Genomic DNA, 19,010 nt, shown 5'->3' with positions numbered 1-19,010 from the left:
TGTGTGTGAGATTGACATGTTGGGGGGCAGGGAGGGCCTCAAAGCAAGTACATTCCCACCCCGATGTTGTCACACACACACACATACACACACACAGGCTATGAAGAAAAGGGGGTGACTAATCGCTGAATTATAAATATAAGCACCTGCTTCAGAAGTTAATTGCATATTATTTGTAAGTTGTGCTGCATGACAGCGATGACGTTCATGTAATGATAATTAGACTATCTTGCATGCTCGTGGGTACAGAGGCCAAGAATGGCAGCATTACAGGTTGAAGGTGAAAGTTCTACTGGCCTTTTACAGTAAGGGTATTTTTCTTCTTTTTTTACTGATAAAAAAGTAAGTGTTGTTTAACACTCCCATCGCCCAGGACGAAGTTCTTTGTCCTTTCTATTAGTAACGCCCGACGCCCAGGACGAAGTATTGTCCAAAAGACGAAGTTTATTGATATGAGAACGGATCGCATGGCTCCACAGCCTGGGAGCGCCTGTTGGGCAATCCTCGGTGTTGTGCAAGAGTGAGACGTCATCGAAAAACTGCCTCCCCTGTTTAGCTGATGAAAACTAATTTAGCTGGGTCTCCAGCTAAATTAGTTAATATTACATCACAAATTATTTCAACCACTTTATCCATTCACAATCATAATATATGTATATTCTATTCAAAAATAGACAAAGACAAATAGACTATTCACAGCGTGTCACTTTGTGATGCACTGTGAGCTTGTACATGTGCTACTGTATTTTAGAAATATATAAATATAAATATATATATATCTTTTTTTTTTACTTTTGAATTTTCTTTTTACACAAAAAGGGTGTCTGGTACAAAATATCTTCAGGCAGGGGTCCGCGGCCAAATGCATGAATTAATTTGGGTGTCCTTGACATAAAACTCATGTGAGAACCACGGGAGGTGCGTGATATATACAGTACCTGAGTGATGGAGTGGTGCTGCCTGGGGAGATGCAGTGGTGCTGCCTAGGGAGATGCAGTGGTGCTGCCTGGGGAGATGCAGTGGTGCTGCCTGGGGAGATGGAGTGGTGCTGCCTGGGGAGATGCAGTGGTGCTGCCTGGGGAGATGCAGTGGTGCTGCCTGGGGAGATGCAGTGGTGCTGCCTGGGGAGATGCAGTGGTGCTGCCTGGGGAGATGCAGTGGTGCTGCCTGGGGAGATGCAGTGGTGCTGTCTGGGGAGATGCAGTGGTGCTGCCTGGGGAGATGCAGTGGTGCTGCCTGCGGAGATGCAGTGGTGCTGCCTGGGGAGATGCAGTGGTGCTGCCTGGGGAGATGCAGTGGTGCTGCCTGGGGAGATGCAGTGGTGCTGCCTGGGGAGATGCAGTGGTGCTGCCTGGGGAGATGCAGTGGTGCTGCCTGGGGAGATGCAGTGGTGCTGCCTGGGGAGATGCAGTGGTGCTGCCTGGGGAGATGCAGTGGTGCTGCCTGGGGAGATGCAGTGGTGCTGCCTGGGGAGATGCAGTGGTGCTGTCTGGGGAGATGCAGTGGTGCTGCCTGGGGAGATGCAGTGGTGCTGCCTGCGGAGATGCAGTGGTGCTGCCTGGGGAGATGCAGTGGTGCTGCCTGGGGAGATGCAGTGGTGCTGCCTGGGGAGATGCAGTGGTGCTGCCTGGGGAGATGCAGTGGTGCTGCCTGGGGAGATGCAGTGGTGCTGCCTGGGGAGATGCAGTGGTGCTGCCTGGGGAGATGCAGTGGTGCTGCCTGGGGAGATGCAGTGGTGCTGCCTGGGGAGATGCAGTGGTGCTGCCTGGGGAGATGCAGTGGTGCTGCCTGGGGAGATGCAGTGCTGTTCATGACAACATGGACTCAGAGTGTTGGAAGATGTAACGTTGATTGATTGATTGAGTGATGGAGACATGGCCATTTGGAGGGTGAGGTTGTGGGCTGGAGAGCACAGTACTTTTGATCCTTAACCCATTCTGGGCCGGAACCCCTTTTGGGGTTTTAAGCATTATGTTATACTTTAGCTATTGAAAAATAGCAGATCTACAAGCTCATAGCGCGCCACCGAGTGGCGCGCTACGAGCTTGTAGGTCTGCTATTTTTTGAAAATTCGTGAAAATGTGGCACAAAGCGAACGTTTTTAACTCAAATCTTTGCTTCTGAGTGGTTCCTGGAATAACATATTTTCAGATGGGGGTCGGTGGCCAATTACATATAATTGTTGGGGTCCTTGACATGAAATATTGAGAACCACTGATACAGAAACATCAGGTATTTCAGAAAAATGTCAGAATTTAGAAGATTTTTTTCAGGCCTAAATGGGTTAACCTGCAACCTTCACCTGTGCACACGCACGCACGCACGCACGCACGCACGCACGCACGCACGCACGCACGCACGCACGCACCACACAGTACATGATACAATGGTCTGTGTATATACTAAGTGTACACTGGCACATGTATACAAACACTCATGCATGCACAGAGACATACAGTACACTCATGTAAACCTATAGACTCACAAAGATAAATACGCATGATTGTAATGAACACAATTTATGCCATACGTATGTCTATTTTCCCATCCTTCATCGCGCTATCCTGAATCTCTCTCCTCCATCTTGTTGTGTTTTACACCTGATGGGGTACAGTTGATATAGGGCTGATTGTACAGTACAGGTCATTGTGATGTTACAATTTACAATTTACAATTTAGGCATTTAGCAGACGCTCTTAATCCAGAGCGATTTACATTAGGCAAGAACAAAAGTATGGGAATACATCACATATAAAATGCATTTATCATGAAACATGCGTAAGCTAAGAACGTAACTAGAACATATCTATCACTGCGTGAAAAGAGGAGTTAACGGGCAATTACGGGAACTGTATTTTGCCCGTAAACCTCAAGTTTAGCAGCATATACATGTAATATACGGTAATATACAGGTGTGATGGTACAATTCGGGAGTTTACGGGAGTTTGTTGGAAAGATTAAAGTTTCCTGTAATATACACATCCGTATTCCAAACTTTTTGCGCAGTGTATATAATGACACTATACATATAAACTATACATAGATGGTAGATGGCACAGTGATGGAGTTGATGATACAACTATAATGGTTTCTGTAGATTATATAATATGCTTGCAATCCTCTTAAATCCCTTCATGATATTGTCATTATTACTGACCTTTGTATGGTGTGTTTTGGCTTTCATGTGTACACACATTTGAGTGTGTGTGTGTGTGTGCGTGCGTGTGTGTGTGTGTGTGCGTGTGCGTGTGCGTGCGTGCGTGCGTGCGTGCGTGCGTGCGTGCGTGCGTGCGTGCGTGTATATGCATGTTCATATACATACAGTATATTCAGTGTGTCATCACATGTCCTTAAAGGACTATACCGGTATCACTACACCACAATTGATTGCATCAATGTTGACTGTTATGATCCTTTCAAGATAACATTTATCGTAAGTTTCAAAGACAACTATTAAACGTTTAGGTTATTATCCTCTGATTCTGTCCAAGGGTGACGTTTCTGTTAACACATATCGTTAACAGTGTGGCCGACCGACCCAACCAGATTTGGCGTGAACAGAACAGAACAGAACAGAACAGAACAGAACAGAACAGAACAGAACAGAACAGAACAGAACAGAACAGAACAGAACAGAACAGAACAGAACAGAACAGAACAGAACAGAACAGAACAGAACAGAACAGAACAGAACAAGGAAACCACTGTTCTTACAGGATGACCTGAACTGATAGCTTCGCTGCCACCCCATAGAGCTCGAGTGCATCCTATCCTACAGTATTTGTGAAGAAAATAAACAGCAATTTGTTATTTTTCCCCCAGTTTGCTAAGTCTGCATTAGCAACTAGCAAGTCACGAGTTAAACTGTGTTTCTCAGTTCCACAGCTTTTCAACGTGAATGGCAGTGAATGAGGAGAGAGAAAAAAGTGAGGGGAAAAAAAAGCCATTCAGAGAAAATGGGCTAAAGATAATAGACAATGACATGTAAAGACACTGGTATACGCTTCACTCCTGCTCAAATATATGAATGAACGTCCTGCAAATTATAACCTAAATTGAAAGCACGTCATTCTGAGCAATTCAGTGGATATACAATAACCCGGGAACCCCTTTTGGTGTTAGCATTATGCTATGCTTTAGCTATTGAAAAATAGCAGATCTACAAGCTCATAGCGCGCCACCGAGTGGCGCGCTACGAGCTTGTAGGTCTGCTATTTTTGAAAAATCGAAGAACGACTGACATAGAAACATAGATTTTTCAGAAAACTGTCAGGATGTAGAAGACATTTATAGAATCTGATCTCAGGTCAGAATGGGTTAAAGGAGTAATGTTTGGATGTGCATTCATTGTGTTGTAGGTTTGCGGCGTTGCATCATGCAGCTCTCAACGGGAACCTGGAGCTCATCTCTCTGCTGCTGGAGTCACAGGCCTCTGTGGACATCAGGGACCAGAAAGGTGAGACAGTAACACCGTGGTAGACAGACACACGCACGCACGCATGGACGCACGCACGCACGCACGCACGCACGCACGCACGCACGTACGCACGCACGCACGTACGCACGCACGCACGCACAGACACACACACACACACACACACACACACACACACACACACACACACACACACACACACACACACACACACACACACACACACACACACACACACACACACACACACACACAGACAGACAGACTGTGGCTCAGGAGGTAGAGCAGGTCGTCCAATGATCCATGTGTCGGCGGTTCGAATCCCGGCTCCTCCTGTCTACATGTCGAAGTGTCCTTGGGCAAGACACTGAACCCCAAATTGCTCCCGATGTGCTGGTTGGTGCCTTGCATGGCTTCCGCCGCAATCGGTGTATGAATGGGTGAATGTAATGCACAATCTATGTAAAGCGCCTTGGATAAAGGCGCTATATAAATGCACCATTTACCATTTACAGACAGACAGACAGACAGTCACATACAGCAGTTGTTCTCAAAGTTAGGTCCGGGGAGTCGGGGACCCCCAGTTCCAGGGACCTATATTTTACCCAGCAAATGTAAAAGCACTGCAAGCTTGTACATCTGCTATTTTCTCTCCGGGGGTCCCTGGCACAACACATTTTCAGATACAAAATGCTGTATATGAATTTGGGGGGGGGGGGGGGGGGGTCCTTGACATGAAAACGTTTGAGAACCAGTGACATACAGACACAAACAGTCTTGTGTGTGTATACTGCACACACATACTGTAGTATGTTTATACTTAAGCAAGAGTAACGATAACCAACCCGTTCTCACTCCCCAAGGCATCACTTTTTGCAGCTCTGTCAGTAGCCCTGAAACGTCAAGTTTTGACATGACGGGAACGCCATGGTGACGTTGCATGTTGTCAAAACCATGCCTAAACCTAACCCAAACCCTAACCCTAACCTCACGAAGATGTTCCCAACGAGAGCTGTAGTGCTACAGAGTGAGATGTTGCGATGGCCTACGACAACCGTGCCCATATCTCACTGTATTAGGCTGAGTCGACCTTGAGTCACTGATTTTGTGCAAGACTTTTAACTTTGTACCGAATCGTTATCAAAGACAGATGCCGTGGGTTTGTTTCGATACATTTATTTTTGTCCTTGAGTGTTGCTGCGCACGAGCACACATAGGGCATTAAGCAACTAGTCGACTAGTTAGTAAATCCACTAGTCGACCTTGTTGGTACTAGTTGACTAGATTTTGTATGCCTCAAGATCAGGTAGATTATAGTTATAGTCACCAATGTACACAGTTTTTAAATGTACAAATATTTATTTCCAAAAAAAAAAAAAAAAGTCGAAAACTAGACTAGTAAACTAGGCAACTAGTCAACTAGTAAAAATTACTAGAAGTGAATGCCCTAACACCCACACCTCATCAAGTTCTCAGGCACCCATTGCTATCCTGTGATTATACAAAGTCATACGTACTGTAATGTCACTCATCCTGACATCCAGCCACAATGCGTTGGTTTGGAACATTTTGGACAGTATCTCATATTGTGTGTGTGTGTGTGTGTGTGTGCGTGTGTGCGTGTGTGCGTGTGTGTGTGCGCGCGCGTGCGTGTGTGTGTGCGTGCGTGCGTGCGTGTGTGCGTGCGTGCGTGCGTGCGTGCGTGCGTGCGTGCGTGCGTGCGTGCGTGCGCATGTGTGCAGGCATGCGGCCGCTGCACTATGCTGCCTGGCAGGGTAAGGCGGAGCCTATGAAGATGCTGTTGAAGTCGGGTTCTTCACTCAACGGCCAATCAGACGAAGGCCAGATCCCTCTTCATCTGGCAGCACAGCATGGACACTATGATGTGGTGAGAATCAGTCCCTCCAACGCCTGCTCCGTCCGGGTTTGCGTCATGGGGTCGCACGTCTAAAATAGCAGATCTACAAGCTCACCACATGGCCCTTTGCGATGCGTCGCGTGGGGGTTACAGAGTTGGCATTTTCTCTGCGAGACACCAGCGCACAACGAAGTATAAATCAGGCTTAAGTAATCAAATACTTGGTTCTACACACTGTGAAACCCTCAGTGTTAATTACATTTTACTGTGTACTGTAGCTCTGAGTGAAAGATAAACGCTTTTACTGTGGAAAATTGCCCGTGGCTTAATGGAAGAGGAAAAACTGAAAATGCAATAAGTGTACACAGCTTCCAATACATATTCCAGTTCCAAACAAAAAAAACTAAAAAAAATAGCAATACAGTCCCCGGTGGAGAATTATTTTTTAGTCTTTGTTTTGCAGACTATAAAAGCAATATGTTTTTGCAGCGCTCGTAATGGAGCTGCCGCCGCGCTTGAAAGAATGTCATTGTTATTGAGTTTCAAAGGAGAATTTTCATTGTCACATGGTCTACTCTAAAAGGCTGTTTCAGAGGAGCCAGAGAAGTCTTTTCCTGCTCAGTTAACCACTTAAACCTCCGTATTGTGGGGAAAGCTTTCACAAGACAATTGACGAGCTTACAATGTGTCACGTTGCAGATGCGCCGCAAGCTTGTCGGTCGGCTATTTTCAGCAAAGCAGAAAACTGACATACGCTACCATAGAGCGCCCTGACGGACCCCGCTCAACCACGTGGGGTTTAAGTGGTTAAAACACAAACTGTGGCGGAAGCACTGAAGGACTTTTGCGAGCTGGCCAATTAGGCAGCGAAACGTATAACAGCTGCACAACGTCACAGCAGCCAAAACATCTAATCCCATGATAGAGAAACTCTCTACACACGTTATAATACACTCAGTGCAGTGACATTCTGTGATTATTTGCCATAATCATAAAACATTTATAATTTTTGGTCAAATACAAAGAGAGCATTGGGGGTGCGTCAGCTAGGTCAGGAGCTAACAGGTGGTGCGTCAGCTAGGTCAGGAGCTAACAGGTGGTGCGTCAGCTAGGTCAGGAGCTAACAGGGAGTGCACGGCCAAAAAGAGTTTGGGGACCGCTGGAATAGACCTTTGAAATGTAGAACGACCAGTCGGGGGATTTCACATGTAAACTATAACTGAATATAAATGTGTTTTCTAGTCATTATGGTTCCATTTTTCATACAGTTGGTTAAATAATCACAACACATTTCCTCGTTACAGTTTTTTTTGCCCGATTCTTTTCCCAAAACGCTCCGTTTCTCATTTCCTTTCACTCTGTGCCACGGCAGTCTCTCAGAAGGTCATTTTTACACGGCACCAATTTGGCATCCCTCCCAGGCCACATTCTCTTAAGCCATTCAGTACGGGAACCCCTTTTGGTGTTTTAAGCATTATGTTATACTTTAGCTGTTGGAAAAATAGCAGATCTACAAGCTCATAGCACGGCACCGAGTGCCGCGCTACGAGCTTGTAGGTCTGCTATTTTTGTAAAATCGTGAATGTGGTGCAAATCTTTGAATATATATTTATTCTTTCACAGCAAACGTTTTTAATTCAAATCTTTGCTTCTGGGGGGAGTCCCTGGAACAACATATTTTCAGATGGGGGCCAATTACATATAATCTTGGGGGTCCTTGTCATGAAAATGTTTGAGAACGACTGACATAGAAAACTGTCAGGATTTAGAAGACATTTGTAGAATCGTTCCCAGGTCAAAATGGGTTAAAATCCTTACACACGGCAAAATCCTGAGCTCAAATTTTACCCCGAGAGTGTACAAATGTAACCAAACGGACCCTTACGGGTCCGTTTGGTTACATTTTGTGCACTCTCAGAGACACAAAATGGACAAATGAACACTCTTGGTTTTACTGTGGAGGAGACACAAATTGGCACGGGTGATTTACAGCTCTATTGTTGTACTCAAACACACACGCAGCCCATTAGGGGATTTGTGGGGGCACAGTTAGCTCCCTGAAATTGCAACCAGAGTGTCTTATTTTATTGCATCTCCTCACGACTGTTTGGCATCGTGAATTTGCCGGCATTTATGTACCATTTTTACAGTGCTGTGTTGACAGGTGCGCGCGGAAGCTGCCAGATATGGAAATCTCATCGTGGGTATAGCTATCATCACGGGAGGGCTATGGGAGTGTGTTCCTCTGTCGGGAATGAACTTCCAAAATCTCCGCAACTGCAGGCTTACCTTAACTGATTTTGGGCGGGAACCCCTTTTGGTGTTAGCATTATGTTATGCTTTAGCTATTGAAAAATAGCAGATCTACAAGCTCATAGATCTGCTATTTTTGAAAAATCGAAGAACGACTGACATAGAAACATAGCTTTTTCAGAAAAGTGTCAGGATGTAGAAGACGTTTTTAGAATCTGATCTCAGGTCAAAATGGGTGGGGATTTTAACCTATTAACACATGAGGCCAACTCTATGAATGCCTTCCAAATCAGTAGTTATCGCATTTCAAAAAGTGATGCACTGTGTGAGCTTGTACTGTACTGTATATCTGCTATTTTTGAATAGCCAACGCAAAAATGTAAAATGACACTTTTGCTTTTCCGTTTGTAATGGGTTAAAGCTTGAGCTGTACGCATGCAGGAGAATTTCGATGTTTTACTGTATGTGTTATTAATTATATTCATTAGCGAGACCTTTTCTGCCTTGTGTGTGTTTTTTTTTAATGCTTCTACTTTAGCCACGTCTTGCCATGAAGAAGAGTAATCGATCACAACACAAGTGACCACCTGGTCAAAATATTATAAAATAATTGGAAATGTGAAGCAGATGTTCAACGTGTATAACTGCACCAATGTGTATCCTAAACCAATGTGATTGTTCCTGCTTAGACGGGGCGTTTCCACTTCTCCGTTAGATTAGCTTATGCGGTTTGGATCTGCTTTGCTAGCATGCATTTCCGTTCCGAATGACACCTTGGTCGTTACCGTTCCCTGTAAACATCACAGTAAAAAGCATTAACTCAAATAATATCTGTGTGTGTGTGTGTGTGTGTGTGTGTGTGTGTGTGTGTGTGTGTGTGTGTGTGTGTGTGTGTGTGTGTGTGTGTGTGTGTGTGTGTGCGTGCGTGCATGTGTGCGTGCGTGCGTGCGTCCATCAGTCTGAGATGCTGCTGCAGCACCAGTCCAACCCATGTATAGTTGACAACGCAGGAAAGACTCCTCTGGACTTGGCCTGTGAGTTCGGCAGAGTTGGGGTGAGTATCTATACGGCACACGTCATCTATCTACATGACTCAACACATCAATACGTTTTATTTTTGAGCGGTGCCTCCGCTCCATTATGGAGCTATGTGTGTCCCTATGTATGTATGTGTACGTGTCCCTGTGTCTGAGCACGGAAAGCTGCAACACGGTAACTCTGTCATTTCTCGACCGTTTCGGACGCGGGAAGGCTCGCCGGAACCAGGCCGCCCCCCTGGGCCTGTTCCTGGGGGTCTGGATGTTCCGGGGACTCCCACACTGTAACTCTGTCATTTCTCGAAGATTCTTTCCAAAAATACAGTAGAGAGCACAGTGCACAGTATTCAGAGCACAGTACAGTACAGTTACTATGAATACATGTATAGTTTCACCACTCAGTTCACACAGGTGTGATGTTTTTTTCTAGCTAAGAGCTTGTGTGTGTGTGTGTGTGTGTGTGTGTGTGTGTGTGTGTGTGTGTGTGTGTGTGTGTGTGTGTGTGTGTGTGTGTGTGTGTGTGTGTGTGTGTGTGTGTGTGTGTGTGCGTGCGCGTGTGCGTGTGTGTGTGTGTGTGTAGGTGGTTCAGTTGTTGCTGAGCAGTAACATGTGCGCTGCCCTGCTTGAACCCAAACCTGGAGACTCCACCGACCCTAACGGAACTTCTCCTCTGCACCTGGCCGCAAAGAACGGACACATAGACATCATCAGGTACGCACGTGGCGCACGCACGCACGCACGCACGCACGCACGCACGCACGCACGCACGCACGCACGCACGCACGCACGCACGCACGCACGCACGCACGCACGCACGCACGCACGCACGCACGCACGCACAACACACGCACACCACACGCACACACATCCACTTTCCATGTCTAATTAATTACAGTGTTGATGAGTGTCCTCCCGAGCAGAGTAATAAGGTAGAGATACCGTAATGCAACAGGGAGAACGGCCTGCACTCCACTTAGAGATTAACACGCTTCAGTCAGCCTAATAACCTGTAATATTATACACAACAGTCAACACATTGTAACAGATTATAATAATACTAACAACAACACGTCAGAGATTTGTCACTGTAACATTGTTCCAGGGGGTCCCCAGCTAAATGTATTAACTTAATGCAGCATCACAATCATTTTAAGTCCACAATTTTTTTTATGTTGGCTATTTAATATAGCAGACTTACAAACTCACAGCATGTCATTTCTGTCATAATATGACAGAAATAGAAAAAAAAATCAAAATAGCAGATATTATCTGCTATTTTGATTTTTTTTTTTTATTATCTTTAAAGTATTGGAAATGTTGATTTCTTTTTCAACCCAAATCTTCTTTTCTGGGGGTCCCTGGCGGCACAAAACATTTTCAAATGGGGGTCCGTCCGCAGCCAAATACATATCAATTTAGGGGTTCTTCTTTTTCTTTTTCTTTTTTTTACCTAATTTTTTTATCCCACGATCTTGTAACCCATTTTTTCACACAGTGTCATTACATTACATTACATTACATTACATTACAGTCATTTAGCAGACGCTTTTATCCAAAGCGACTTACAATAAGTGTATTCAACATAGGTAGGGAACAAAAACTACTAATCACCAGAAGTCTTTAGTGCATTTTCTGCAAAAACAAGCAACCAAGAGTATACCTAGCGCTAAGGTAAAAGTGCAATATATCAGCTACCTATTTCCTTAAACAGATGAGACAAAATAGCTAAATCAAATGAGCATGAGCTAAAACAATTAAGTGTATCGACTAAACAAGATCCAATAAACAATACAACAATGTAATCCTGGGCCCTACACTTCCTCTGCCAACCTGGGGGGGGGGGCAGCGGACTGACCTCATGCTTCCTTCTATGCATGAGGAGTCCAAGCTGCTTCTTTTCACCTGACAAGGTAGAGTTTCCCCGGCCGGACGTAGCGTGTGGAAGGAACACGTTATCCCGACCAGTTCCTTTCCCCTCCATCAGGCGCCCCGGCTGGCCAGGGGGAGGTAGTTTAGAGACCAGGATTACTGCATGTTTTTTGTGAGGGTACCTACCCTAGGGGACACGGGGAGAACATTCAAACTCCACACAGAAAGGCCCTTTCGCCAACCCCGCCTCGGGAATGGGCACTGATGACGCGGGTTCTTCTTGACATGAAACTGTACAGTGAGAATCACTGCACTAGGGCTGCAGGTATCGATTATTCTATTGATTAAGTAAGTAAGTAGGACTGGCTTATTGTCGGTATATCAGCCCAACGAGGGTGTCTATCCCCGTTTCAAAGCGTTAGACCCCTGGGAGATGGACCGCCACACCCTGCCATCAGCTCCCAGTGCTTAACGCACTATAGGCTCCTTTTCCACAGTGGTTGAACCAGTTCAGTTCAGAGCGTTTCCACTGAAAATTAATTTGTTCCGAACCCTAAAAGTTGGTTCGGAACGGGAACAAAGAAATGGCCGCCGGTTCCGTGAAAGCACCAAGGTTCCAAGAATCTAGCACGGAATCAGTTCCAGAATCAAAGTTGAGCCGTGGTACTCATCCACTCATAGGAGGCCATTGCTATGTTTCACCAGTTTCAATTGAAACGGCCCTGCACCCTCAGGGGGGCCTCCGAGCTCCGAATGACCGCCAGGCGTCAGTCAACCCCCCCCCACCACCCATGGCCCACTCTCTCTCGCTCACTCGCTGCCTTGCTCTCTCCCACCATGTTAAGTTACTGTACACCTATTTCCTGTTAACACATTTTGTGCCCAAGACGTCCACAGACGTCCTAGGAATTACCGCATGTAGTGCCCAGGACGTCTGTGGACGTCTTGGTAAAAAAAAATCTATAAAAATGTCAAAAAGTGGGTCTAAAAAGTGGGCACCCTGGGTCGCCATTTTGAAAGATTAAAAGGGCACATAATGTGTTAATACCTTGGTAAAATGTACAACATTGGGAGGTAAAAGGGAGACACTTTATTGTGAAGGGATGACAGGATGAGGAGAGTTGTTGTTGCTGTGTAATTGTCGATACTAATGGCTGCACGCGATATTGAACAGTCAAAACCATTCTTATCAATACTCCTGTATCAACACTCAGACACTCAGACACATTGATTCTATACGTGACCTTTTTATTATTGATATTTTGTCAGTGAAAACATTGTAATTGATTCTTATAATTGAGTAAATCGATTTGTCTTATTAACCAACTATGCCCTGTTTTATACTTTGTCGTGGTCGCGAAAAAGTGGTGAGAATTGCAGCAGTTGTATCTGAAAGCTTGTAGCGCAATGTGAGCTTGTAGATCTGTTCTTTTACTTATATTAAAGTAGCTTATATTTTATAATATATTAAATCAATTTAATAGATTTAAGGTGGTTGCACACTGGGCGCATTTTTACGATTTTTACCGGCGTTTCTCCATCGGTGTGCAACCACCTTAAAGGACCACTTCACCACTTTTCAACATCTCTTCATATAATTGGTCCTCACTAATGTTCATGATAAAACACCACAATTTCTTCCTACTCAGTCTGTGTCTCATAAGAGGGCTTTGGGCAGTTCGGACACCCGTCCACCAGTGACATCATCAATAGACAGATTTTTTTTGTTTTAAAATATATTTCGATTTTTATTATTGTGAGAACGATGGCTTCAACTTTTGCATTGCAACTTTTCAGGAAAAGAAAGCCTGCCGTTTCTATTGGCTTGGATTCACCGTTGATGATGTCACTGGTGGACGGGTTTCTGAACACTGCCCACAGCCTTCCTATTGAGACACAGACTGAGTAGAAAGAAATTGTGGTATTTTATCATGAACATTAGTTAGGACCAATTATAGGAAGAGAAGTTGAAAAGTGGTGAAGTGGTCCTTTAACTGTTTTTTACTGTATATATATAGCCCATCCCCAAAACCATATTAGTACAAAGTTGAGACTACTACTATCTCTTCTTACTGTAACATGGCTGCGGAGACAGACTGAAACCTACAGTAATTTGCGTCGCTGCTCATGTACTCACTTCGATGACTGAGTGAACAGCGGTAATCCAACAGCATTATCTTTCATGGAGTGACAGTTACATACTGTATAGTTAATTATGGAACAGTGACTCCCTGTATAATAGGTCATTATTCCTCCAAAGGGACACGCTTGTTGGTGCTTGTCCTGTGTCAGCACAATACACAATAGCTTTACAGTGGAGGATCACAGCGCTGTGTGTGACACTACAAACACATTACATGTAGCCTCTCATCTGTCTTTGGGTTGTGTGTGTGTGTGTGTGTGTGTGTGTGTGTGTGTGTGTGTGTGTGTGTGTGTGTGTGTGTGTGTGTGTGTGTGTGTGTGTGTGTGTGTGTTTGTGTGTGTGTGTGTGTGTGTGTGTGTGTGTGTGTGTGTGTGTGTGTGTGTGTGTGTGTGTGTGTGTGTGTGTGTGTGCGCGCGTGTGCGTGCCCTGTGTTTTAGAGAGAGAGAGAGAAATGCCTGTCATAGTTGACAGAGGAGAGGCTGTCTGCCCTCTAGAACTGACACTGATAAATGACACTCATTAACATCACACACATGCACGCACGCACGCACGCACGCACGCACGCACGCGTGCACGCGCACACAAACACAAACACACACACACACACACGCAAGCAAGCACAGACACACAGACAGACACAGAGACCTACGGAAAAACGTTCATATAGATGTACAGACAGACAGACCTAATTTGTTCCCATTAACCTTTCATCCCTTTGTGACCTTTCTCTGACCCTGTCCTTCCTCTCACCATTTCCTCTTTACATCTCTCTCTCTCTCTCTCTCTCTCTCTCTCTCTCTCTCTGTCTCTCTCTCTCTCTCTCTCTCTCTCTCTGTCTCTCTCTCTCTCTCTCTCTCTCTCTCTCTCTCTCTCTCTCTCTCTCTCTCTCTCTCTCTCTCTCACTCTCTCTCTCTCTCTCTCTTCAATTCCACAAACTTTATTGCCCTAGATGTGGCATTCTATATCATCATCATCATGAAAAGATGAAAGAAATAGTGAGTCAAAAGAAACACATTGAATGAGAGTGGCAGCAACAAAAGTGAACACAATCTTAACAAATAAACAGGGAGGTAAAGAAATGTTCGACTATGAGGTCCAGAGTTCAGTTCTAACACACAATAGCATATGTTATTAATGAATATTGATACTCGAGGAGATGACATTGTACTGTATGTAATACATGTTCTTTGGCCTGGGCCATGGCTCAGTGGTCCAGGCACTTTGGCTGGCAATCCAGTCTGGCAGTGTGCCGCGGGTTCGACTCCCGATCACGACGGCCTTTACTGCATGTCTTCCCCCATCTCTCTCCCCATTTCCTGTCAGCCTACTGTCTGTCCCTCCATAAAAAATATAAAATAATGGCGAAAGCCACAAAAAAAACATTAAAAAAAATAAAAAAAATACATGTTCTTAAGTTTGTAAAATACTATAGAAAATAAAGTTACAACATCAATTAAATGATTCTCTTTCCATTCACCTTCACCTCCTTCACTTTTTAATTCTGTTCTGTCTCTCCATCCTTATCTGCTTTTCTCTCATTCACCCGTCCCTGCAATCTTGTCCACTGGGTTTCCATCCGTCTGTTACTCTTCTTCTAACTTCTCGGAACTCTCTGTATTCCAATTTGAACTTCGCCTCTTCTCTCCTCTTCAATCTCATCCCATTATCTCTCTCCTCCGTCCAACCATAGAGTATAAAGAAGGATAGAGGACTGAACTGGCGCGAAGCTCCGCCCCCTCCGCAATTCATGTCAGTGGAAGTTGCTCAGTGGCGTTTTGAAGCACCCGGAAGGACCGTCTCAAAAACGTCTACTTCCGCATTTGCCAACCAAATTTTGGTTGGCAAATGCGGAAGTGCAACCGAGCGCTCAATGTTAAAGCCCAGCTGCACGGGGTTTCCCGGTCATGAATCCACGGGTCCCGCCTGTAGTCCCTCCTCTTACCACTAGGGCCCAGTGCTTCAACTTTGAAGAGCCTCACTGGCCCCTTGCGTTCCAACGGGCTCTATGCACGCACGCCATTTTGGAAAGCACTTGGGCCCTACTTCCCTACTTCCTTCGCAGGTGTTACTGCTGATACTAATGAAGGCTCTGTTCCATTCTGGTTAAAACAACAGAGTCAGGGTGCTGCTATTGTGCATGTTGGCGCACTGGAAACACTCTGCTACACCAGTACATTGGTTCCAAACACTCTGCTACACAGTACATTGGTTCCAAACACTCTGTTACACCAGTACATTGGTTCCAAACACTCTGTTACACCAGTACATTGGTTCCAAACACTCTGTTACACCAGTACATTGGTTCCAAACACTCTGTTACACCAGTACAATTGGTTCCAAACACTCTGTTACACCAGTACATTGGTTCCAAACACTCTGTTACACCAGTACATGGGTTCCAAACACTCTGTTACACCAGTACATTGGTTCCAAACACTCTGTTACACCAGTACATTGGTTCCAAACACTCTGTTACACCAGTACATTGGTTCCAAACACTCTGCTACACCAGTACATTGGTTCCAAACACTCTGTTACACCAGTACATTGGTTCCAAAACACTCTGCTACACCAGTACATTGGTTCCAAACACTCTGTTACACCAGTACATGGGTTCCAAACACTCTGCTACACCAGTACATTGGTTCCAAACACTCTGTTACACCAGTACATTGGTTCCAAACACTCTGTTACACCAGTACATGGGTTCCCAAACACTCTGTTACACCAGTACATTGGTTCCAAACACTCTGCTACACCAGTACATTGGTTCCAAACACTCTGTTACACCCAGTACATGGGTTCCAAACACTCTGTTACACCAGTACATTGGTTCCAAACACTCTGCCTACACCAGTACATTGGTTCCAAACACTCTGTTACACCAGTACATTGGTTCCAAACACTCTGTTACACCAGTACATTGGTTCCAAACACTCTGTTACACCAGTACATTGGTTCCAAACACTCTGTTACACCAGTACATTGGTTCCAAACACTCTGTTACACCAGTACATTGGTTCCAAAACACTCTGTTACACCAGTACATGGGTTCCAAACACTCTGTTACACCAGTACATTGGTTCCAAATGGCCCCATAGTACAGGAAATCTATGGAAAATACAGGGTCAACCTCATCCTAATTTTGCATCCTCAATATACGTATCCTGAATAACAGAAAAAAAGTTGCCTGGAATTGTCTGAGGGGAAAGTGTTGAAAATGGCCTGTACAGTATGGCCACCATTGACATCCTATTATAAGGCAATATTTTTTAAATTTTCTTATGCTTTAAGTAGCATGTGACATATCAAACTAGGGGGTTTTCATGATGCTGAAGCCATTCCAAGCATTAGTTTTGCACAAAAGCAATCATTGGGCTAGATTTTTGCCATAGCAACTTGCTCAAGCACATTTGTCAGCACATTAAGCAAGTTGCTATGGCAAAAAATCTAGCCCAATCAGTGTTTCACTGATTCCCCCAGACAATTCCAGGGAACTTTTTTTCTGTTATTCAGGATATATTGAAGATGCAAAATCAGCTGAGTTTGGTTTTTTTTTTTCAATTAGATTGAGGTCAAATTACATTATTACTGGACTACCATACAGGTCTGTAACTCTGAGAGTACAAATGGAACAAATGGAAATTTGGTTTCATTTGTACACTCTCAGAGTTATGGGGGTTCTTAGAAATTAAAAGGTTTGAGAACCACTGCACACCAAATGGAACGAGCCTTAATTAGTATCATCGGTAACACCTGTAGTAGGGAAGTAGGAAAGACGACCCGTAAGTAGGAAGAGTTATCTGTGTCCATAGAGCCCACTCTCTCTCCTCTCCTTCCCTCGCTGCCCCACCCCACCCCACCCCACCCCCCGCTATATCTTTCTAATGCTGTGTTTATTCCTCCTCTGTGCTGCCCTCTGTGCCCTGCTGTTAGACTGCTGATCCAGGCAGGGATAGACATCAACAGGCAGACCAAGGCCGGCACAGCCCTGCACGAAAGCCGCCCTCTGTGGCAAGACAGAGGCAGTGAGACTCCTGCTGGATGTAAGTGGAAACTACATGAATGGCCTGGACTGATGAGTTTTGTGTTTTTTTTAAACAGAAATATGATTCTAGACTTTTCTAGATATGCTCTAGTCATGAGTGTCAGCGCCTCAGGGGGTGGACTAGTTCGTTGTTTTTTATTTATTTTACGAATTTCACTAGAGGATAAGCCCCTTGAGATGCAGCATCTCGTTTCGAGGGGGTCCTCGGGGTCAGCCTAGGAATTGAAATAATGAATTGCATTTTTAATGAATTGCATTTTTATAGCGCTTTTCCAAGTGCTCAAAGCGCTTTACAATGGTTAATTCATTCATACATTGGGAGGTGAAGCGGCGAACAGTCAACGCCAGCGTCCTCACTTCCCACATTCACACACCAATGGTGGCAAGCTCACACCGACCAACTCATTGGAGGCAATGTAGGGTTCAGTGTCTTGCCCAAGGACACTTCGACATGTGGACAGGAGGAGCCGGGGTTCGAACCGCCGACCCATGGATCATTGGACGACCAGCTCTACCTCCTGAGCCACAGCCGCCACTGAAAAGTTCACCGTTGGATCCCGGCTCCTCCTGACCTGTCCCTGAGCAATGAGAACTGCTCCTATTGGTTAGATAGACAGACCTCTATGACCTCCTGTCCTGTCCCTGAGCAATGAGAACTGCTCCTATTGGTTAGATAGACAGACCTCTATGACCTCCTGACCTGTCCCTGAGCAATGAGAACTGCTCCTATTGGTTAGATAGACAGACCTCTATTGGTGATGAGTAAATGCAGTTGCCATTGCAGCACTGCAGTAAGGAAGATACAAAGACACAGGTACGGTGCGGTCAGTGGCGTGCACAGACATTTAGAGGGGCGGGTGCTCAAGTTAAAAAAGGGCACCTTGTGCAGCGTGTGGAACCGGCCGGTTGCCTTAATAGTGTGAGATTTATAGATTTTGGGACCTAAATAATATATTAGAAGCTTTTTTATCAAGAATTGATCAATGTCACCATGGTCCACATACTGTACACTACACATTTGTCCAGAGGGAAAAGGGCAGGTGGTGCTCTAGCACCCCCTAGTGTCTATCTGTGCACGCCACTGGGTACGGTTACAGAACAAGTACAGAATAAGCAATAGCACATAATATTACATAAAAGACGACAGTATAAAGATGACTTAACCTCTGACCTGGATGGGTTAAATAAATCCTACGTATCTGCAAATATCTTTGGCTAATTGATCTGTCTAGAGTCGTTATTTATCAGGGAATGTCACATTTCCTTTGAGAACCAATGAAAAACCACTGCACTAATAACTGGGTTGGACATCGTGATAGATAATATTAAAGGACCACTTCATCACTTTTCAACTTATCTTCATATAA

The 19,010-nt window shown here is 44.9% G+C and overlaps 1 protein-coding gene across 1 annotated transcript in view; it reads left to right on the top strand.

Annotated features, from left to right (window-relative positions):
* Positions 1 to 19,010, top strand: part of caskin1 (CASK interacting protein 1) — a 165,119-nt gene that overhangs the window by 96,267 nt on the left and 49,842 nt on the right. Inside the window, 6 exon segments of the mRNA XM_079521656.1 lie at positions 4,359 to 4,456; positions 6,178 to 6,323; positions 9,505 to 9,600; positions 10,164 to 10,294; positions 17,532 to 17,595; positions 17,597 to 17,641. Of these exon segments, the coding sequence (XP_079377782.1) occupies positions 4,359 to 4,456; positions 6,178 to 6,323; positions 9,505 to 9,600; positions 10,164 to 10,294; positions 17,532 to 17,595; positions 17,597 to 17,641 (580 nt within the window).

This window comes from Electrona antarctica (genome assembly GCF_951216825.1).
Source record: "Electrona antarctica genome assembly, chromosome: 14".
Classification (NCBI taxonomy): domain Eukaryota; kingdom Metazoa; phylum Chordata; class Actinopteri; order Myctophiformes; family Myctophidae; genus Electrona; species Electrona antarctica.
Note: the sequence above shows the minus strand (reverse complement) of the source record. Positions and strands in the feature narration are given on the sequence as shown.